Source organism: Tachypleus tridentatus, chromosome 7 (assembly GCF_004210375.1).
Source record: "Tachypleus tridentatus isolate NWPU-2018 chromosome 7, ASM421037v1, whole genome shotgun sequence".
NCBI lineage: Eukaryota > Metazoa > Arthropoda > Merostomata > Xiphosura > Limulidae > Tachypleus > Tachypleus tridentatus.
Window position 1 is genome coordinate 103,702,084 of NC_134831.1, and position 24,673 is coordinate 103,726,756.

At 32.0% G+C, this 24,673-nt stretch overlaps 1 protein-coding gene across 1 annotated transcript; it reads right to left on the reverse strand.

Moving 5' to 3' along the window:
* Nucleotides 1-1,433: 1,433 nt before the first annotated feature.
* Nucleotides 1,434-22,921, reverse strand: LOC143257746 (sodium/hydrogen exchanger 6-like). Its single transcript, XM_076516779.1, has 8 exons — nt 22,668-22,921; nt 21,463-21,707; nt 10,494-10,571; nt 9,670-9,746; nt 6,946-7,043; nt 4,892-4,997; nt 4,115-4,256; nt 1,434-2,857 (listed from the first exon to the last, which is right to left on the reverse strand). The coding sequence occupies exons 1-8, from the start codon at nt 22,906-22,908 to the stop codon at nt 2,732-2,734; spliced, it is 1,113 nt and encodes a 370-aa protein (XP_076372894.1). The 5' UTR covers nt 22,909-22,921; the 3' UTR covers nt 1,434-2,731.
* Between the last annotated feature and the right edge of the window lie 1,752 nt (nt 22,922-24,673).

Sequence of the window (24,673 nt, forward strand, 5' to 3'; positions counted from 1 at the left end):
CCTCTGTTGGCACAAATTTTCAATGCATGCTACTAGCCTTCCACCTCCTGCTTCTGCAAACCCACATGCAAATGATGATGCACCAGCTTTCCACCAATAGGTGTACAACACCACTCATATGGTAACCATCACCCTCTACACTTGTTCATCACTATCAAACTGGTCGCAGAAGTCCTACACCATATATCACCAGAAGTGAGCAGACTGGATGAGAAATGTGAGGGAGACAAGTATCTACTGGAAATACATTTCCAGTGCAGGAAAATTTTAATTTCTGATATGATACTTCCACTCACAAAATAGCTAGAATCCTGCACTGAACTGGTGGAGTATTGAATAAAATATAAAAGATCCCCTTTTAAAAGTGCTCAAAGAGAGACCAGGAGGTGTGAAGCCAAAGAAAAGCGTAACACCTCGGCAAAAGCCCACACCCTTCTGATCCGGGTCTACTCTTCACTTTTTTTATATCAGTGTCATGAACAAAAAGGTGGAAAATATGAAGAAATCCCAGAAAACATTTAAATGATGAATGGAACTCCTGGGTTTTGAGTGACTAGGGCATGACAAACTGTTGTGTTAGTTAGATCTCATCCAGTACCAGGCAATATCTGAATGTACATCAGATCTGCTGTAGGTAGAGGGTCACCTACCCTTCACCTCAAAATGAGAATCTGCAGAGAAGACAAGCTTCCATATCAAAATCTGTGACCACTTGCATGCATTTCCAACACAAATCAACAATAGATTTGTCAGGAACCAACATCCAGCAGATGGTAGGAAAGTGGAAAGATTGGGTAGGATTAAATTTCCTGTCCAAAACCTGATGGAAATTGGTGTGATACTTCCAGTCTGTTGTAGGAGGAGGATATCCAGCCATACATAAGTGGTAAAACATGAGCTGTGTCCAGATATAACCAACACCAGATCTGCCAGGAATTGACATTCAGCAGATGGTAGGAAGAGAGACTGCATACCTTGAGTGCATCTCCAAGCAAAGTCCTTGTGCCAGTGAGTATTTGACATTCAATCCATGGTACAAGGATGGATGCTGGCCAGCATACATTTGGCCAACTCCAACCAACATTTGACCCACTCACTGGGAATGCATATACAAGGAATGGTAGGGAGGAGCAACATCTTAGATACGAGTAGCAAACTGCAATAATAGATATATAAAGATTCATGAAATGGAAAAGTGCATCAAACAAAACCTGGATGCATCTAGAATTGTACATCAAGTCCATGATGGGAAGAGCATCACACTATCTGCATATTATATTAACTGTGCCCAGCCCATGTACAACCAAAACCAGAATACACATCCATAAGATCATAGTAAAGAGGAAAGACACAGAGGGAAAAACAATCTGTCAGATATATAGATAGAAATACAGCATAGTGCTAGAACCAAAAAAACTGATGCATCTGGAATTGTACATCAGGTCCACATTAGGAAGTGTAATATGCCAGTGACACCTGTGGAATGCCACAACTCTACTTTCAACTAAGTGGTACGATTTATCACTAAGGAGGACAGGCCTCCATATTTCATCACCCCAGAGCATCAGAGAAGGACAACAATCTCTGTCTGCTTTACTTGTTTTGTCCATGAGCATACAGTCAGGGAAAAACATGTTTACAACACAAAAACCACTAGAAAGAACTACTAGCAGTCCCACAGAACCCCCCATATCTACAGTATTCATAACCAAATCTTGCAGTGTTATTGTTTAAGCATAGATGACAACAGAACAGGGATATGCAACCAACACCTGACAGCACTTGGAATTGTACATCAGGTGTGAATTAGGAAAGGCTACAACGTAACTGACACTAGCAGCATGATCACAGGATAGACAATGCAGATTTAAAAAAAAAGTATACCTGGTCAAAAAAACCACCTGCTACAAAATGGGATCCACAATACACTAGCAAAAGGGTTCCTGAAAAAAATATGAAAAATGTAATAAAAAAGCAACATTTCACAATACTTAAACATGAACATTTAAATAAACAGTAAAAAAATCCCAAGTTAATAGTAAAATGGAAAACGTTGACAAATCTGTACATAAAAAACCAACAAGTCTGAATGTGACTACTGTCAATGAAGTAGCAGTTAATGAGAGCACATGAAGAGGATGCTGGTTAAGATAGGAGTAGTTTCATGCTTCTATTGATGGAGAGCTGCTGCATAACCATTTGCATGTAGTTATGCAAAGGTGAAAGAAGGAAAACTTTGTACTGACAGAGGGCAATGCTGGTTGAGAAAATCTAGCTGATAGTAGTAGTTTTCTGCTTCTATTGGTGGAGAACTGCTGCATACCATTTGCATGTAGAGATGCAAAAGTGAGAGATGGAAACCTAATATTGAGCATTAAAACTTTGTTTTGACAGAGGGCAATGCTGTTTGAGGAAAACTTTTTTGTGAGGGAGGGTATGATATTGTATCAAAAACCACTTTAAAAAACTAATGTTAATTGGTTTAAATACACACACAAATGAATTCTGAAGCTTCTAGTATTAACAGCAATCTGTAAAAAATAGGTAAACATTTTAAATAACATTAGATACAGTTTATATGCATATACGTAAAGTGCTATTACATTTTTTGATTACGAAATTTATCAACTGTTTTACCTTTTTGAAAAGTCCATTTAATGATCTCTAAATCAGTCTGGAACTGGCCAGGATTGTACATATCCAGAACAATAAAATAAAATTAATGTACAATCTAGATTAGGTTAAATTTACCACTTAAGTCAGCAGATTCTGCCATCAGAAACGTGCTGTAAGACATCAGCACAAATAACGATGATTCTAGCAGAGAAAAGTCACAAAGACGAGTAAATTTTGTCAGCTAAAGAAAAGTCAAGACTAATAAGCTACAACAACATTGGAAAAGTTTTACATTAATAAAAATAACCTTTTGTCTGGAGATGAAGAGTGCAGGTATATCTGTTTGACTTAACACTAAATTTTGTAGTTTTACCAGCATAACAAGATACCTTTAAAGATATGCTTTGAAATTATACAAGTTTTTAGAAAATCTTGTAAGTTTATGAGGAGTGTAAAAGCCTTGTAACTTATTAACAATAACTTAAAGCTTGGTTAAAAAGGATTTTATGATATTTGTTAAAAATAACTGGATTACTTTAGGTAATATATTGGGTTAAACAACTAATTCCAGATATAGAATATTTACTACCATTACATCAAGTTATACTAATGTTAACTTCACTATTTTTTTAATAATTTTTTTTCCAAAAAAATTCTCTCTTCATCTTGAAAAAATGTCTTGAATATTTATTAAGTATAAAATATTAAAACTGGGTAAGAAAAACAAAAAGTAATTAAACACTGTTGAAAGTTAAGCTTTTCAACTGGCACTTGATAAGGTGAACCATAAAAGTTAATATGATTTGACTTGTGGTGGTGTTTTATACAATGCTTTATTCTAGAACAAATGATGTAAAAATACAATTCCAGAAGTTTCTGGATCTCAGTCTTGTGTAAATTAAGCACTGGGTTTGTATACATACTTCACTGAAAATAATTCTCAGAATAATTTTGAAATAAAATGATCTAGGATAACAACAAATTTCACAAACAATTAATTATATTTTTTGTAATACACATTCTGGTAAATTTCTGTTCATGAACATGTGGAACACTTTTATTAAATTATATTATATTAAGCACAGCAAAAGGTACTAAGAAACAATTATCAGTAATATAATAATAAAGAATCTCCAACTAATGTTTTTTTTACAAAATTAATTGAATTTCTTCAAATAAATTAGTAACACAACAATGAAATACTCAAAATCATTACAGTATAATTTTTAACTACTTCAAAATATTATTTATCAAAGCTATTTGTAATTATACACAACTATGTTCAAATATACATATATATATTTTTTAAACAAACTTGTAGTTTTAAGTCACCTCTTTTTACTTACTGGATATCATTTTGTGAAAAAAAAATTAATTTTAAAAAAAATATGTATAAATGTCTATGGTTATTTTTACCAAATAATTTACCTTCAACAAAATACATTATCGTTTTGTTTAAAGTACAGTGATTCACATTAAAAATAATATAAAAGGATACCAGTGCTGTACAGCAACCTGTTACAGAACCAATCAGAAAAGAGCACACAAAAATGTACACAAAGTTCCCAAGTGACTTAAATGCAGCACCAACTTCAAAACCTGACACAGTATGGTAATGTTCCTCATAATTGTTGATAGCTCTGAAAATAAATAAATAAAAAAAAATCATAGGTGAAATAAATACTTCAACACACTGTGATAACCTGTGTAACATTCAAAAGATAAATTTTTAAAAGAACAAAGTGGTAAAGTACATATGTTGTCCCTAAATATTATGTTATAAAATTATTTTAGAGTACTAAGCTACACTTTTTAAAAAAGTTTTTATACTTATAATACTTGGAGATCAAAATGTGATCTAGAATATTGCATAAATTTCCCTTTGTAAAATACAATAAACATTACAAATGTGGTTTTCTCATATTGCAGTTTAAGGTTATGTGCATATTTTTATGCATCATGTGATACATATTTAAGGTCTGTTTATTTTGGTAATCTTTTAATAACTGTGTATGGTAATTTATTGTTTTAATTTCTTCATTAAACATTTTCAGTTCATAAATGAAATTTATTATAATTTCTTCAATGATCAATAAAAAGAATAACATAAATCAACAGAAATATCAGTGATCCAGTTAAAGACAACAAATAAAGGGTTTTATACTTTTAAAATAATAGAAACAATTACAAACTTTATTAGAAAGCCTATGATGAAAATCATGCAAACTTGTTCTTTTGTGCAGTAATACAAATATCATGTAGATGAAAAACCTACCCTGACAAAACAATGGCTACTGCATCATTCAAAATACTCTCCCCAAACACCATAGCATACAAGTTGACATCAACATGTAGATCATGGAAAATAGCCAAAACAGTCACTAAAACAAACAGCATCAGTATGTTAACATTGTATTCTTCACTGAGTATTAATTACTAAAGGTTATCTAAGTATGGAAACATTAATTAGTTCTGAAATACATGGAAGGGATTAAACTAATATATGTGGCTGTTGAAACTGGTTTAATGATCCTGTACCAGTAATATTAACACTTTCAGCACAGGCTCAATTCCTGAGACCAATCTCATAACAATTTTGTTCTAGTTATAGTTTTCATGCTGTAACTTTTAAATTAGTGAGTGTAAATTCATGAAATTTGACAGGTTATCAGTAAACATTACAAGGCTTTCATAACTAAAAAATATCAATTTCTTTTATTTAAGGTTTGTTAAGCAATGTTTTTCTCAAGCTTGTTTTATTTTTGCATGTTGCATATACAACATGTGAAGTAATATTAATTTTAAGATTAAAAATACTTTTATACATCAGAAAACTTTTAAATTTCACATGTGAAATCTTTGCAATGTTTACATAGTTATCAAATGTTTCTTTAAAAAGAATTATATATTTTATCTATTATATTCACTAATGAATTTCTGTATGGGCTTGGTCAATTTGACCAATCTTGTAACCATCATAAAAAATTAGGTAATAAATACGAATCATGCTTTTTTCATTCTAGAATGACTACAAATTATCACATGAAAATGCAAGTTTTTTTATCTAACTACCTTAAATTTCATAACACCATACATTTATGTATATTTATTATTTTTACGATACTGATATTTTGGCCTGGCTAACAATACAGAAGTTACAATGTTGCAGTGTATGTACACTCATGCTACTGTATCCAATAATATAAAATTGACACTTAGTCTTTACTAAGTGACCTGTCTTTGCCATGTTTTAGTGGACTGTTATTTTGTAAAATACAGTCATATTTCAATTATTAAACATAATATATGTATATAGATTAATATTTATAAATGCATTCTTAAACTCATTTTTCTTAAAACGTAGAGCAGTAAATAGAGAAGTAAAGCTACCTTTAGGTCAGACAGTTTTGTCCATCTTTGAGTAAAAAAAAAAAAACCTTTTATTCAAACTATTTCCATTAAAAAAAATTGAAAGAGAAGACAATCAATATATTTCTAATATTTTAGTTGCCACAAATAAAACTGCCTCATGTCCTTATAAAATATGGATGTTTATTTAGAATAGTTTGTTCTTCTATATCTCATAAAAATCATACAAGTTGATAACTTGTTTTATTAGGACAAGGTATAATTTATAATTGAGAAGGTATAGGCACAGATTAACCTATCAGATTTCAAGTACAGCCAATGACCAGTGAAAGAAAAATATTGAAATATTACATGATGTTTAGTGGAAACTTTACTAAGTTAGGCTTGATGCATGGTTCTATTTATTATAATTTAAGTGCTAAGAAGTCTTAACAAATTTAAAAAGTAGTAAAAATAATTATTTTTAAAAACATTCAAAAGCATACATTCTAGTAAATTAGAAAAAGCAGAGTTATACAAAAAGGTGGTTATCTTTAAAAGGTAAAATACAAATCACTTTAGATAAGACAGAGTATATCTACTTATCATTCAACATAGCAGATCATAACTTCATAGAACATGGAGTCTCTAGTGGAAGAATGTTAATTGAGAATGATGACAAAATACTTGAAATGTGTATCAAGAATAAAACCAACAGAACTACGTGTAATGATACATTTCTTGATTCAAAAATAAACATGTAAATTTGTACACATTTATAAAGTTTCCCAAACATTTTTGTTTGTAAAAAAAATGGAAAATATTTCTCCAAAATGGGAGACTTTGCCTATTTAATCTGCAAGACAAAACCCTGAATAAAATATAATAATACTTTTGTTTGAAATTAAAGCTAGATGTTGTACAAAGACACAAGTATTCCTTCACATATGCATGTTCATCCAAATTTAAAACAGTGCTTACCTGGATCAGTGGCTGATATTATGGCCCCAAAATATAAAGAGTCATTGAAGGAAAACTCTAAATGTGGCATGAGCTGAACAAAACCATACACCACACCCCTACATAAGGATAAAATAAATGTTGTTAAATACAAAGTGGTCTTTTATGTATTTACACTTGTATATCAACATCAGCAACATTAACATTTTCCTTAACTGAAAATGTGTCTGAAGATATTCACCATTCCGCAAATCAAGCACCTGCCAAAGCACATCATTCTTAGAAAGTTTCTGCACATGCACAACATGTTTTAATGAAACATTCAATCCTACACATAATAATGTGTAATGCACCAGTCTATTACACAATCAACATTAAACAATACCCTCTGCCAATAAAAGGCAAGATATCCACCATACTCCACTTGAGCACTTTGTTACAAGCAGAAGCTCACTCTTGATGAAACAAAAGAAACACACTAGAAGTGAGAAGAAAGGATGAGTGGTTCTGTGGAGTGTTATGTATCTATCTGAACTACATTCTCAGGTTAGAAAAATGTCAATTTCAAAAATGCTAATAAACTCCCTACAAAACACATAGCTAGAATTCCACATTAAGAAGACAGTGGAGACACATGAAGAGAAAGAAATAAAAAAATGCACTTCTAACTGATAATATGGCAATATAAACTGAAATTCTATGAACTGTATCACCCACTGGGGACAGATATAGAGAGATCACTACCTGATGGAAGACCACATCCATTTCAAGCAGAAAAATACACTTTGCCCAAAACATGTAACTGTTTGAAAAGTTACAGTGAAAAGAACTTCCCGTGTGCTACTAAAAGGTTCCACACATGGATGGAATGTAAAGGCTACTCAACTGGCCTACATACATCAAGTGATCAACAGACTACGTATATACATTAAGGTTATGACAACAAGTCAAGTCATAAAGTATGTAACAGATACTTTAACCAGTGATATATTTACCAGAATAAACGTGTGCAGAGATTAATCAATTCATACCTGCAACCAAAGGTGAACACCAACTCATCTGACTGGTCACACTCATAGGAAGTGGTCTGTTCTTAGTTTAGAAGTGGCCTATACTGCACTTCCAAGAAGATAACTCTGCCCTACTTCCAATTAAGGAGTGCAGCTACTCAGTCTCTATGAATGGGATTACACCAACCCAGAAAGGAACTCTCCATATCAACTGACCCAAAAGCTTGATACTGGGGAAGCAAGAGTTCTCACACTCTACTATAAGAAAGAGAGAAGAATTTTAATAGGGAAGAACACCAAAGAGGTGTGTAAATCAAATAATCTATCATCTGTATATGGACAAGGAACCAAAGCTTGTGGCATGTTTTTTTTCTTGTTTTGAAGTAGAAATATGGCTTAGAAGGTAAAATATAAACTGCCAAAGCAGACTTGGGGGAAAAACCTTATCTCAACAGCAGGAGTAGAAGTAACCACTATTTCACAAAAAGTTTGGGAGAAAGAAGTATTTTCTATGAGGAATCAATGGTTCTCTGGCAAGTTCCACTGTCTCTAGTATATATATATATATATATGTTTTTGTACTTTGAGATGGTTGTATTTATAGAAGCTGAAAGAAAAGGAAATAATCAGCCACTGTCCTATTTGGAGACTTTGGGATGATCAGAGAATGGAAGCTGGATAAAAGACAAAACCCAGAAGCAGAAGAAACCTCAATGTGATGATGGCTACGGACAAAAGAAGTGGAAAGATGATGAGGATAATGGGAGTTGAAATAAAAAGATTTATGGAATATCTCCCACAGTGTAACAAATGATCTGTTTAAACCAACCAATAGGAGGAGAAAGTTATGAAAAGGAAATTCCACATAAAAAAGACAATGTGACAAAAAACAAAAGAAGTTGGTAGAGGTCCTTGAGAACTGATGAAAGAAAAGGAGAATGACCACGGAAAAGTCAAGAAGTCATCAACTGGTAATAATGAAAATAGACTTGCACAAAGTAGAGATATTTGTTCCAAATCTTAAATTCCTAGTTGTGATTGAAAAGAAAGTGTCACACCTTATTTGATGAATGTATTAAATAAATATCTTTTACTCAAAATATGAAGCTAAACAGTATTGAAGTTTTAACAACTAGTTTTGGTACTTTTTTTTTAAAACTACATCATTCTTTACTTAACTACAGATAATTAGTTGAACAATAAGTGTTATTACACATCATTGTGTGTTTATAAATAGAGAAGTATAAGCAGTTATACTGTCTGGTAATAACATAAATCTTAGAAAAGGATACTGAATGACTGATATGTTGGTGTTTATTTGGTTTGGTAAATTTCAGAAAAGTTGTTGTCAATGGTTACCCATGGACCAAATGGCTTTCAAACAATAGTGTTGATACACCCATTTTGTCTTTAACCAAACTAGGAACTGATGAAAATAAAAGCATTATGAAGCAAACATGAAATCAATCTATTTGTTATTCCTCAATGGATGAAATGGAAAAAAAACTTAACTAAACTATTTACTGCATTCTATACTTTGTATAAAAGATTTTGGAGGTATTTTCATGTTTTAAATCTATACAAGAGTAACTTGGGGAAGATCCTCTAAAGATACATGCACATACATAAAAAAAATAATTTATTAGGATATTTTATACACAATTTATATAATTTATGCACACACATAAAAGGAACAGAGAGACAAACAAAACATGCATGTAATTGTCACACTTACCCAACAACAAAACAAGATATTGTTGTTCCAATAAAAGCAAAAGTCATTATAGCTCCAAGGTTGCGAAAGAAAAATCTCTAAATAAAACAAAAGAAATTATTCAATACAGCACTAAGTTAAGTTTAACTATAAACTTATGTTGTTATAAAGTAAGACATTAAGATTGCATTGATTATTAGTGAAAGACATGCCATCCTTGCTGTATTATTATGATTTTCTCATTGGACTTACAAACAGTAATACATCAATTTTTTTACTTAAGTCTTTAACCTGTTGACTCCCAAGTATTTCAGCTGCTACAATACAACTCTAATGCTTCTTCATTTTGTAACTCTTTTCGTGACATCATTTTGGATCGAAAAGTGAAACAATTTGTAAGTAGGGCAAATGCATGTATGGTGCTGACATCTAGCATTGAAGTTATGTATAACTGAGAACGAATTAACTCGTCTATGGCATTCTGTTACCGATCGACTTGGAAGAGTTATCTATCTCGTCTACAGCACTGAACAGGTTAAAGCCACAAAAAGTAAATACTACACTGTCAAAAAAAATAAACTGTATATCAATGCTTCTTAATCTATGATTGATAGAAAGATTGCATAATTATGAAGAGCAAACAGCAGGATAGCATGTAGACCACATTTTGCTATGCCAATATTAAAATCAATAAGTCTGGTGGGATGTATGCAACAAATATCTGAGAACCACTGTTGTAAATTAAAAGAACATCATTTGTGCATTACGATGAATAAAAACTGAATGTCATGTCAGTTAGAAATACTTATTAGAAACAACAAAAAAGTAATGAAACACTATCTCACTCTCTTCAAACTGTATCCTGCATTGAAGATAATTGGGGGAAGAATTATGTTGAAGAATATCTCTGGATCAAAAGTTGCCTAAGACAAAAAAGACAACAAAACAGTAATAATATATTAGAAAAAAGTTCAAATGTTCACATTTGATTACAGAGCTTTTACTAATTTATTTTACTTGTAGGTAAAAGTAGGTCAAGTAATGCTTTTTTCAAAGCTTAAATGTAGTTTATATTGTTTAAATATCAGTTCATCCCACAAGTAATGTCCAAAAATTTAATACAGAAAGTGCATAAGCATTTCTGTCTTTGTAGAAGGCTTTAATGACTAAAATATGTAGTAGGACATGTATAAAAATGTTCAGACAAATAAAAGAAATTAACCCAACTCCACTTCTTTCAGATTATTAATAAAATAAATCCTTATGAAGATGGATGTGTCTGAAGAACACATTGGACATATAATGCTTTATGAGTTTAAAAAAGGCAATAGTGCAGCAGAAACTACAAAAAACATTCAAGCTGTTTATGGTGCACAGTCTCTCAATGAAAGAAAATGTCGAAGGTGGTTTCAGAAGCTCAGATCAGGTAACTACAGCTTAAGTGATGAGCCACATTCAGGTCATCCTGTTGATTTTAATGATGACTTGCTGCTAGTTGTACTTGATGAAGATTATGCTGTAACAGTTGAAGAACTGATACAGAAGCTTAATTCAACCCATTCAATAGTTCATTGTTATCTGCAATGTCTTGAAAAGGTGTCAAAACTTGGAAAATGGGTTCTCCATGATTTGGCAAAAGCCAACCTTAGAGCAAGAGTGAATATTTGCACTTCTCTGCACTCTCGTGAATGTAACTCACCTTTTTTTGGACAGGTTAGTGACTGGAGATGAAAAGTGGATATTTTATAAAAATGTTAAGCAGTGCAGACAATGGTTCAGTACAGGTAAACTGGCTAGAGCACAGCCCAAAATGGACCTCCACCCTAGAAAAGTCTTAAGTGTTTTGTGGGATACTGTTGGTGTGATCCACTTTGAGTTGCTGCCACTCAATGTAATGATTACATCAGACTTCTATTGTCAACAGTTAGAGCTCTTGAATGTTGCACTGAAAGAAAAGAGGCCCACTTTGATCAATTGTAAAGGTGTTGTGTTACACCAGAATAACGCACGGCCCCATACAAGGATCACATCTGCAAAGACTGAAGAGCTAGAGTGGGAAAAACTTCCAAATCCTCCTTATCCTCCAGATCTTGCTCCATCTGATTAATCTATTCCAAAGTTTCCAGAATTATCTTGATGGAAAAGAGCTTGGAACACATGAAGATGTCAAAACTACCCTCTCTACCTTCTTTTCTTCCAAACCCCAAGAATTTTTATAGAAGAGGCATTCAGAAGCTTGTGAATTATTGGCAGGAAGTAATTAATAATAATGGAACATACATTATTGATTTAAATGTTATTTAATCAATAATTCTTTCTCTTTTTCTGAACCTAAAATCAAACATTATTTTAGGGATGACCTAATATACTGAATCAACTAGTGATATTTATGACCACACAGTAGCAAGAGGGTACTTTAAACCTACTGTTTTGTTTTTTTCCAAATTACAACAATATTGAAAAAATTAAAAAAACAGACAATGTGGAAACATAAATACAAGTTAAAAAATAATTTTAGTTAAGAAAAAATTAATATAAAACCTTAAAAGTTCACTAGTAAATAAGAAAATTGCATTTACATGTAGCAGGTAGTGTTGTAGAGCTATGGAGCAATGCAAATACGTAGTTTTTTTATGCTTTGGCACTTACAATGCACAGGCAAATTGAACATCTCAATATTTACAAATGAGAACAAGTAATAATGCTCTCTGACTTTCTTCTTCTGTGGAATACAAAAAATGCATGCATTCCACAAGACGTTATGAACACAAATGAAATACAATATAAAACACATACACGTACACTACACAAGTATACATACAAAGTTTCCCATGCAATAAGTAACAAACTTCCAACAAAAATTATGCAGTAATACAATACCAAAAACTTGTTTTGTTTGTCTTCATCATTTACAGTAATTTCTGAGTTTCTTTTCAAGTTATGAGTGTTACAAATAACCCTTACACTGTGTATCCTTCTGTGAAATACACATTTACAACGTAAAAATGTATGCAGCTGCTAAAGAATTAACTATTCAAATTTAAAACAATTTAAAAAAGCAATGGGAACATCAAAGCATAAAATAAAAATATAGATGAAACCATTCTGGTTGGAGCAGAGGCATCTAGTTAAATCTCTAATACCATGCAAGGACATGCACCCAGAAATGGAAAAGGGATTGGCTAAGGCATCATCAACCACTAGGTGGCACCATCAGTCCACTTCCAGAGGGAAAACATGCCCTCTTATGAAGCCCCAGTGCAGAGAGAGTAGTGTGGAAGAAAAACATATATAGATTCCTAACTGGATTGATTCATATTAATACAAAAGAAGCTCTTAATAGAAGGAGCTATTGTGTTGTTTTTTAATATACTTAGAGTATGAAAAGAAAATAAGGACAAGTCTGTATATCCTAAAATTCATGAAAAACAGATACTGAGCAAAGAGAAAGAAAAACAAAACTCACCAACAAGTGGAACCCTAAAGCTGAAGAAACAAGAATATGATGATGATGATGAGACTACAAAAAGTATTATAATTCATCCATGTGCTAGCCTTTAAAATGTTCTCTGAAAGGTATTGATATTGAAATGTTAAAGACAATAGCCAAATGGCAAATATGATTATATTTAACCCAAAAAACACATCAAAGGTGTTTGAAAACATCAAGAAAAATAAAATAGATTAACTCATCAGTGATGACGAGAAACCCACTTGTTGAGAAATTTATATGCAAAATTGTTTGGGCTGAAAACACTTTACATAGAACCTGGCGATGACCAAAGAAGGTCGAACGTTGTTAATCTTCTATGTAAAAGTGTTTTCTCAGCCCAAACGAGCCGATTTTGCATATAAAATAGATTAACTGCATAAATCAATTTGTTAATGTGAATGGAACAAAATCAAGAAGCAATGTTTGCCATAACAAATACCTCAAAAATATTATCTTCATACCAGATAACAGGAAAAACTCTAGTATAATATTGAACATCCTGTGAAATGAGAAACAGAGTTAATCACAACAGGTAGCATAATAGGGAAAAGAAAAAAAAATGTGGCCTCTCTTACTGCCCAAGTTTTCTGGAGGAAGGCCAAATAGGAATATAAAGAGTCCTCCAGGAAAAGAGAAACACTTGACAAGAAGTATTAATGGTAAACATATTTGACCATTTATTCCTGAAGTAAAAAAAAAGAAAATATGTCTTCAGGTAAAGATGGTATTGTAAACACACTGCAAAATGTTCAAAAGGGAATGATGCTAGAAATCTAAAACAGACTTAAGTCCTACTCAGAATAACACTGAGGCATTTGTGAATGACATAAATGAAATAAGGAGGAGAACCTACTGTGGTAAATTTGTGATTAAGTCACACCTGAAGGTACTCAAGAGTTGTCTAAAATAGTAAAACTTGTTGAGATAGTATGACACCACTGAGAGACAAGAACCCATCAAATGTGTCTCTTATAGCATGACATTGTGAGAATTGCATCACAGAGAGAAGTTACCATCTTCAAAACAGATACAACATATCTGGCAGAAGGACAAGTTGAAAGAAGTAGAAGCACTTGAGACCCTATGGATTGTAAAACCAAAGCTGATGGGTGAATAGTACCTTGATATATGTGATACTGAGTAGGCACCAGCTTATACTTGGACATATGAAATATCCAATACAGAGAAAACAAAATGAGTGGTACAAAGAGTGTGAGTCAATGCTATTAATAGAACTATGCAAATATAAACCAATAATTTGTGTAATGATGAAAATTGATATGTAGCTTTGACTGAATTCATAAAGATGCAATCTAAAGCCAGACTAAAAGGAAGGGCTATGAATTAATAAATTACTCCCCAATCTACAGAACAGAAATAGATGTGAAGGTTTGTGAATCACAATATTTGATACTGAATTGAAAACAAGAAGTCCACATTCCTTAAAAAGATGTAAATGAGAAGCTGTGTGAAATGGAGGAAAACCACTGTTTGGGTTGTGATTTCCCTCCCTACTTGTACCACCTTTTTTACAATAGAAAGGAGCAAGAAACATAAGAAGTATAGAGATGAGCAGCAGCTGAATTGTGCAATGCAGAGTTATGACTAGTACTACCTGAATATCAAACAGTAGAATGAGGTCATAAAGAAATAGATGAAATCACAGCCTTAATCAACTCCTACTTTTGAGTTTTCATGACTGAGAAACCAATTCAGGAGAAATGCCATAAAAAACAAAAGGATTCCAGAAAGTAACCCAAAGGTGGTTATCAGCAATGCAAGCATGGAGGAGATGAATCCCCTTCAAAATAGCTTATGATATAACACACAAAAAACCTGCAAGCCATGCAGAAACAGAAACCAAGTCAGTAAATACTTCAAACAAATAAAACATGTAACCTGATAATTGCTCCTGAAAAATAAAAAGGAATGATGAGAATGAAAACAGGTTACAGCCAATATAGTCAATAACTAAGCAGATGAAGAAAGCTACAAAATCATCATAATTATGGCATGCAGAACAAATATGCAAATACTGACATGACAGAAGAACACTATGTGGACAAATTCCCTACAAACACAATTTGTGATTTAGTTTCAGCATATAAATGAAATAAAAAGGATTCCACTAAAAGGCAAGAAGAATAAGAAATACATGGCAAAAGATGTCATTCAGAAGCATCTTGATTTCTAAAAGTATTAGCTGCAATTTGAATGTCAGGAAAAGAGGGCAAGAAAATGCTACCAATATGATATCCTGTAACAACACACTGGATCCCTCAATGAAATAGAAAGAGGTTCAACATGTCAAATGTTACATACCTGGGAAGAAAATGTAAATGAATTCACCAGAACCCTCATCAGGAGTAGGGCTGGCTAGTAAATCCTGCTTTTCAGATAAAAGTGGGAAAGCCTGAGCTGAAAAAAAAAACTAGCTTGTTCATGAATAAAAGAAGAGAGTATTGATTCATACTATTAGCATCCAAGACACCTTGTTACTTGTCAAAGTCAAATCCTAAAGACTTGACAAATGGCACAAATACATTGACTGATAAATGCTACCAATTTAGTTACAAGAATTCCATGAATGGCTTAGGAAGGCTGCTGAAATAGAGTTTCACCAGATACAAAAGAGCAAAATCAGAAACACAATCATAAGGAGGATTGAATGAAGCAGAAATAGAAGTATTTGCTTCACAAGTAGCATCAATTTCAGAATACGTCATGGAATAAAAAAGATCTCACAATGTAGGAAACGTGATTGTTAACAAAGAAATCTGAGATGAGAAAGCAGAGAATTATGAGAGAGTGACATATGCTATGCATTACATAAATTACATACAGAAATCCTAAATCACATTTTGGATACAGCATGAGTTCTAAGTCAACAAGGAAAAACTTTCAGTATTTCAGATTCAAGTCTGCCTGATTTTTTTTCTTATTGCACTAAGTATCAGTAGTTGTACATTTCCAATAATTTCATGACCTGATATAAACTCACAAAGAATTTATTATAAATTACATAACATAATTTACTAACTCTTGGATCATACTCATAACAATCCTCTATACACGGTTGTTCTTTTCCTGCATACACTTACATATTATAAGCATAAGAAGTGTCACTTATCAGAACAAACTCAAAGTTTGATCCATGTTTGCATAGAATATAGTTTAAAGAGGGAATCTACCACAAAGAGTGACCAGTTGTTCATAAATGGTCATATTTTCTCATAGTAAATAACTATGTTGAAGAGATTCTACCCATTCATTGGATGTGCTTGTTACTGGATAATTTTTCCTTTATTTGAATTTTTCTTCATTTTTCAGTACTATCAAATAAAACATATTAGAATTTTATGAAATTTATTATATGCCACTGGTCTACCACTCTGCTAGTTTCAAAGCCATTTGATTTATTTATTGTACATAAGTTAAAGAATATCTATTACTATTACATCAAGACAAAAAGAAATCCTGTTGTTCATGAGAATCTCAATTTGTTTAAATCCTGTTGTTCATGAGAATCTCAATTTGTTTAAATCCTGTTCTTCATGAGAATCTCAATTTGTTTAAATCCTGTTCTTCATGAGAATCTCAATTTGTTTAAATCCTGTTCTTCATGAGAATCTCAATTTGTTTTAAATCCTGTTGTTCATGAGAATCTCAATTTGTTTAAATCCTGTTGTTCATGAGAATCTCAATTTGTTTAAATCCTGTTCTTCATGAGAATCTCAATTTGTTTAAATCCTGTTGTTCATGAGAATCTCAATTTGTTTAAATCCTGTTCTTCATGAGAATCTCAATTTGTTTAAATCCTGTTCTTCATGAGAATCTCAATTTGTTTAAATCCTGTTGTTCATGAGAATCTCAATTTGTTTAAATCCTGTTCTTCATGAGAATCTCAATTTGTTTAAATCCTGTTGTTCATGAGAATCTCAATTTGTTTAAATCCTGTTCTTCATGAGAATCTCAATTTGTTTAAATCCTGTTCTTCATGAGAATCTCAATTTGTTTAAATCCTGTTCTTCATGAGAATCTCAATTTGTTTAAATCCTGTTGTTCATGAGAATCTCAATTTGTTTAAATCCTGTTCTTCATGAGAATCTCAATTTGTTTAAATCCTGTTCTTCATGAGAATCTCAATTTGTTTAAATCCTGTTGTTCATGAGAATCTCAATTTGTTTAAATCCTGTTCTTCATGAGAATCTCAATTTGTTTAAATCCTGTTGTTCATGAGAATCTCAATTTGTTTAAATCCTGTTGTTCATGAGAATCTCAATTTGTTTAAATCCTGTTCTTCATGAGAATCTCAATTTGTTTAAATCCTGTTCTTCATGAGAATCTCAATTTGTTTAAATCCTGTTCTTCATGAGAATCTCAATTTGTTTAAATCCTGTTCTTCATGAGAATCTCAATTTGTTTAAATCCTGTTGTTCATGAGAATCTCAATTTGTTTAAATCCTGTTCTTCATGAGAATCTCAATTTGTTTAAATCCTGTTGTTCATGAGAATCTCAATTTGTTTAAATCCTGTTCTTCATGAGAATCTCAATTTGTTTAAATCCTGTTGTTCATGAGAATCTCAATTTGTTTAAATCCTGTTCTTCATGAGAATCTCAATTTGTTTAAATCCTGTTGTTCATGAGAATCTCAATTTGTTTAAATCCTGTTCTTCATGAGAATCTCAATTTGTTTAAATCCTGTTGTTCATGAGAATCTCAATTTGTTTAAATCCTGTTCTTCATGAGAATCTCAATTTGTTTAAATCCTGTTCTTCATGAGAATCTCAATTTGTTTAAATCCTGTTGTTCATGAGAATCTCAATTTGTTTAAATCCTGTTGTTCATGAGAATCTCAATTTGTTTAAATCCTGTTGTTCATGAGAATCTCAATTTGTTTAAATCCTGTTGTTCATGAGAATCTCAATTTGTTTAAATCCTGTTGTTCATGAGAATCTCAATTTGTTTAAATCCTGTTGTTCATGAGAATCTCAATTTGTTTAAATCCTGTTGTTCATGAGAATCTCAATTTGTTTAAATCCTGTTCTTCATGAGAATCTCAATTTGTTTAAATCCTGTTGTTCATGAGAATCTCAATTTGTTTAAATCCTGTTCTTCATGAGAATCTCAATTTGTTTAAATCCTGTTGTTCATGAGAATCTCAATTTGTTTAAATCCTGTTCTTCATGAGAATCTCAATTTGTTTAAATCCTGTTCTTCATGAGAATCTCAATTTGTTTAAATCCTGTTCTTCATGAGAATCTCAATTTGTTTAAATCCTGTTCTTCATGAGAATCTCAATTTGTTTAAATCCTGTTGTTCATGAGAATCTCAATTTGTTTAAATCCTGTTCTTCATGAGAATCTCAATTTGTTTAAATCCTGTTGTTCATGAGAATCTCAATTTGTTTAAATCCTGTTGTTCATGAGAATCTCAATTTGTTTAAATCCTGTTCTTCATGAGAATCTCAATTTGTTTAAATCCTGTTCTTCATGAGAATCTCAATTTGTTTAAATCCTGTTCTTCATGAGAATCTCAATTTGTTTAAATCCTGTTGTTCATGAGAATCTCAATTTGTTTAAATCCTGTTCTTCATGAGAATCTCAATTTGTTTAAATCCTGTTGTTCATGAGAATCTCAATTTGTTTAAATCCTGTTCTTCATGAGAATCTCAATTTGTTTAAATCCTGTTGTTCATGAGAATCTCAATTTGTTTAAATCCTGTTCTTCATGAGAATCTCAATTTGTTTAAATCCTGTTGTTCATGAGAATCTCAATTTGTTTAAATCCTGTTCTTCATGAGAATCTCAATTTGTTTAAATCCTGTTCTTCATGAGAATCTCAATTTGTTTAAATCCTGTTGTTCATGAGAATCTCAATTTGTTTAAATCCTGTTCTTCATGAGAATCTCAATTTGTTTAAATCCTGTTCTTCATGAGAATCTCAATTTGTTTAAATCCTGTTCTTCATGAGAATCTCAATTTGTTTAAATCCTGTTGTTCATGAGAATCTCAATTTGTTTAAATCCTGTTCTTCATGAGAATCTCAATTTGTTTAAATCCTGTTCTTCATGAGAATCTCAATTTGTTTAAATCCTGTTCTTCATGAGAATCTCAATTTGTTTAAATCCTGTTCTTCATGAGAATCTCAATTTGTTTAAATCCTGTTCTTCATGAGAATCTCAATTTGTTTAAATCCTGTTCTTCATGAGAATCTCAATTTGTTTAAATCCTGTTCTTCATGAGAATCTCAATTTGTTTAAATCCTGTTCTTCATGAGAATCTCAATTTGTTTAAATCCTGTTCTTCATGAGAATCTCAATTTGTTTAAATCCTGTTCTTCATGAGAATCTCAATTTGTTTAAATCCTGTTGTTCATGAGAATCTCAATTTGTTTAAATCCTGTTGTTCATGAGAATCTCAATTTGTTTAAATCCTGTTCTTCATGAGAATCTCAATTTGTTTAAATCCTGTTGTTCATGAGAATCTCAATTTGTTTCATTATAGCTTCTTCTTCACAGCTAATCCATTTTAGTATTTCCTTCATAACATTCCTCATAAATAGAATGATTACAGATAATTCTGTGTTAATACTTCTTCTTGCATACTTAGTCGACCTGGTATCTCTTTGGGAATGTTTTCAAGTTATCTACTCTCAGTTATTTATAGTCTTTATGTTACTTTTATACTGAAATGTATTACACTAACATAACAGTAAATTACAAAATTGTAAATCAATGATTTACAAGCATAATGTTGTAAGTTCTCCAAAATGAAACTACTTCATAATGCTTATCAATCATTATTTGTCAAATTACTGTAAGTCATAATATTGTAAGCCTATCCACTTCTTCTTGAAATGACTTTCACACTAAAAGGATAACTTAACATGACATATAAGCAGGCTATCATATATTTCATGTTTTTGACTAAGCGTTACAACACTAAGTTTAATGAGTTGACAAACTACATATATGAACTCCAGCAGTAATAAGTTGAATTAATTACAATATTGGTATTTTTTTGTTTTAGGTGCTACAGCCAATCAAATTCAAGACAATAAACAACATAGACTTAAAACTATCATAGTTAAAAACATTATTATAAAAAAAATTACTTGAAAGATTATATATACATATATAAAAAATATTCTTTTTTAAAGACTATTTTTCAACAATTACTCAGTTATTCTGGAATTCCTTAGAGGTAAGTACTGTTTCTTTTTTGGATTTTGTGCAAATCTGCATGAGGGCTGTCTGAACTAGTCATCCATAATTTAGCAGTGTAAGACGAGAGTGAAGGCAGCTAGTCATCACCATCCACTGCTAACTACCGGGCTACTTTTTTTACCAAAAAATAGTGGAATTGACTGTCAGTATTTACACCCCCATGGCTGAAAGGGCAAGCATGTTTTGTGTGACAGTGATTTGATCCCATGACCCTCACACTACGAATCAAGTGCCCTAACCACTTCGCTGTGCCAGGCCAGGTAAGTACTGTTTTGCATTATATTTATGCTAATATTTATAACAAACTATAATTACCAAAGGTAATATAGGTTCCTGCAAAATAAAATCCTTTCTAATAATGTGTAGCTCTGTGAAATTTCTAATAATTATAGGAAGTTTGGTACAAATAACAGGTTTAATAAATTTACAAGTTACTCTTCAGTCTGGTTTCTACAGTTAGATTATGTTTCTTCAGAAATTATTAATAATTATGCAAATGATAATAAATAAATCATATACTGCTTTAGTAAAACAATACAAGCAGAATACTGTCTTTGTAAATGATTTAAATTGCTTACATCTGATAAGTTTGATATAAAAACAAACCTATACATGTTGTTAATTAATATGATCATATTCAGTGAAAGATGTATTATGTGTTACATATACATTTATGTTTCATAGAAATACAACCACTCACAAAATACATGAATAAACATGCACACATACATATGTAAAATATCAAGTTTAACTTGAACAGTAAGTATGCATTTGTATATGTGCCACATCATAAAAAAACAAGTGCTCTTGTCTTATCAAGCTTTTAATTCCAGTATGTGAATTTGTAAACCTTTACCACTGTTATATTGTTATTACTTCATATTACTTGCATTCCTCATTTTTGATACTGTACAAATTAGTTAGTTCTAGAAGAGTAGAGCACACAAAGCCTGGTTAGGCTTATACTGATATACATGCAATTTCTTAAATTCTTAAAATTGTAAAATGAATATCTGTTTGTCAATTATACTAAATAAAATTAACTGCTGTAAAATACTAAAGCTAGAAGTAAATTGAAAACAAGCTTTCTACCTTTTGATCAATATTCTGACTCTCCACATCAGTTACTTCTCCACCTAAACACATATGCATGCGTTTATTCTCACTTTCAGTTTCCATTTTGAAATCTCCTTCACCAGTTCTCACTTTCATTGTGAAGAATAAACTGTCAGGTGGCAAGTCCATGACAGTCACATTATTGAATGTTGGCTTTACATTGACAAATGAAATTTCAGTGTCTTCGGCACTATATCTAATGATCGCCCCAATCACAAGTCCTATAAAAATATTAATTCATTGATAACAATATTAAAACACCATATCTGACAGCCTTAACTAGTCACTGTACAACTCAAGAGTCAGAAATAAATAATCAGCAGTTTTAATTCCTAAACATGGATTCACGATTATAAGTGGTTATTTTATGTTCATTTTACAGATAAGTTTAACACTGAAACAGAATTCATGTATACTTTCAGAACTAAAAAAGTTATAATTTATCACTCTTGCACCTACTTTTTTATTCTTTAACATGTTGTCTAAAAAACAATAATTCAATTTTAGCTAAAATCAAATTTCTATACTAACATGTAACAACCATGTTTATTTTTTTCAAGGAAACACTTTCAAACAGTAATATCTGGTTGTTTCTCTCAGAAATATAAAACTTGTATTAAAAAATATATACTAAATACAACAAAGATAGATTAAAGCATAACAGAAAAATGTAATAAAAACACTACAAGAACAGTATTCATATGCTATCAACATTAAATTGTCACACTGTAGAAAAACAAAATTAGTTTTAATAAAGACAATGTTGAAAAGAATATTATTTATGTTAGTACAATATTCGTTATTCAATGCTCAAGTATATTTTCATTATTCTACCTGTTAATGGAAGTTAGACTAGAACACATTTCACCTGATGTTTAGGAATAATTTATATATTTCATTACATACGTCAGTGAAACATTGAGTGAAATTAATCGCACATCATTACTATAACTCAAGATACATCACACAAATAATATCAAGTATGTTAAGTACCAGTCAATACTAATAGACTAAAGACCGAAACACAAGATTCTACAGCCAGTTCATATTTAATGATTATTCACACATGACACAATTAATAAAGAAATTCGCTCTGTGTCAACATTCGAATTGCAGAGTTAATCTAAGTAACGTAGCGTAGCTTTCGTAAAAGAAAAAGAAACGCAAATTCTGGAACTCACCATAGATAATGGCGAGGCCAGTTTCATGAAGAAAGCGAGCTCGTTTGCGCTTGAAAAGCCAAATTGTACAAACTGTTAAAATTAACAAACATACATATGCAAGAATATTTTCCGAGTCAATTCGATGAATTCCCCTCGCCTTTTCATCTAATTTAATATCTGTAAGCGCATTTGCATGAACATAACTGAAAGTTACTATAAGACAGAAAACACTGAATAACCATGTATACATTGTCACCATCTTCGATACTCAAGACGATCGTTACTTCACTGCCACCGATATATTGCTATCATAACCTCACATCGTCAAACGAATAATTTACTTCTACTAACTTATAATCTGCATTAACACTCCTACGAAAAAAATATTTACATCCACTAAAGTGATTTTGGGGCCTATCAGGCCCCATATATTTTTCCAACAGAAACACAGTGATTTAGCAACATTCATTACAAACAACTTTAGAATGGCTCTGACAAACATTTTTTTTTACAATTTGAGCAAACAATTTTCGACTGTCTATCTTTTGATCTGCCGCACAAATGGCATCGTCCTCTTTTTGCCCTCTTTGCAGGCGGTTCACATGAGGTTGTTTTGTCATTATCTTTGCAGTAAATTTCTTTGATTTCAAGCACCAATTGCCGTATAAATTCTCTTCTGGCTCTTGATTTATGTTGACGAAGAAATTCTGGATGTTTTGTCGAGTATAGAACGAAAGCATTGTACGCAGCAAGATCTAGAATGTTATAGAATATGCAGACTGACCAGCGCTTTGATCGCCTCTTTGTTGTATAATATCTCACCAGTTGATCGAGAGTGTCGACACCTGCCTTCGTTGCATTGTAAAGATTGACGATTTCGGGCTTTCCATTCTCTTCTACTTCACAAGACTGATGCTGAGAACTCAGTAGTAGCACATATTTTCCTGGTTTGTCTGAGTGCCTGAGAAGAGTGATGTCGTCATGGTAGAAAAACTTTGGTGATAACTCTCTAGATTTTGCATTTATTTCAGGAGGCAGGAAGGTTCTTGATTTTCGTATGGTTCCAACAAGTCCTGTTCTTTTTGTTCGTAGGTACTTGGCAAGTGTCATTGTTGTGAAGAAATTATCTGTCGTTATTGTCCTTCCTTTCCAAGAAATGGCTGACTCAGTTCTCTGACTATTCTTTCTCCTTGATTTGTTTCTGTCGTATTTCCAACCTTTCCAGTATAAATTTGAGCGTTGAGGAGGTAACTTGTCTTTGCATCTGTTAGGCACCAAATCTTTATTCCGTATTTGCCTGGCTTTGTCGGAATGTATGTTCTGAAACCAACTCTTTCTTTGAAGTTACATAGTTGTTCATCCACTGTCAGGTATTCGCTTGGGTTGTAACTGTTTTTGAAATTTTCAATGAAAAAATTCCAGACTCCAGAGATGGCGGGATCTTTGATTTCTCTATTTCTTTGAGAGTGGATGTCAAATCTAATTTTTGAGCACATTTTTTTGAATTTGTCTTGTGTAATCAGTTTTCGCAAAAATGGCAAACCGAATTCGGTTGAAAACATTTCGTCTATCGATGCATTTTTGGATTTGCTTATTCCAAGGAAAAGATTAGCTGCGATCCATTTCCAGAGGTCTTCTTCAAAAATTGGTTCTTTCATGACGGTGTTTGTTGAGTGAATGATTTGTTCCATCATATTATCAGAAATGAAAATTTTGAATGTTTCGAATGGTGTAGCGACTCTTGGAGCAGCTTGCCTTGTTATGCCTGGGTTCCCATTGAATATATTGAGAGCTGCGGTTCTCCTGTTGATCCTTGAAGGTGTTGTTGAATAACTAAAATTCTTATCTTTGGACAAAAGTTCGTTCACTGGCATCGTAGTAGGATCTTCTTGATTACTTTCTTCACTTTCAGAAGGGTACGGCACGATTTGTTCATCATTTTCGGCTTCAGAAGGATCATCATCACAACTTTCAGAGTAGTCTTCGACATTATCATGTTCACTTTCATCGTCGGATGGTTTTGT

Coding starts and splice junctions, on each gene's coding strand:
- LOC143257746 (XM_076516779.1), bottom strand. CDS start 22,908: ATGGTGACAATGTATACATGGTTATTCAGTGTTTTCTGTCTTATAGTA. Junction 9,747..10,493: donor CAGGATACAGTTTGAAGAGA/GTGAGATAGTGT, acceptor TGTTTTATTTAG/AGATTTTTCTTTCGCAACCT. Junction 7,044..9,669: donor ATATCTTGTTTTGTTGTTGG/GTAAGTGTGACA, acceptor ATCCTTATGTAG/GGGTGTGGTGTATGGTTTTG.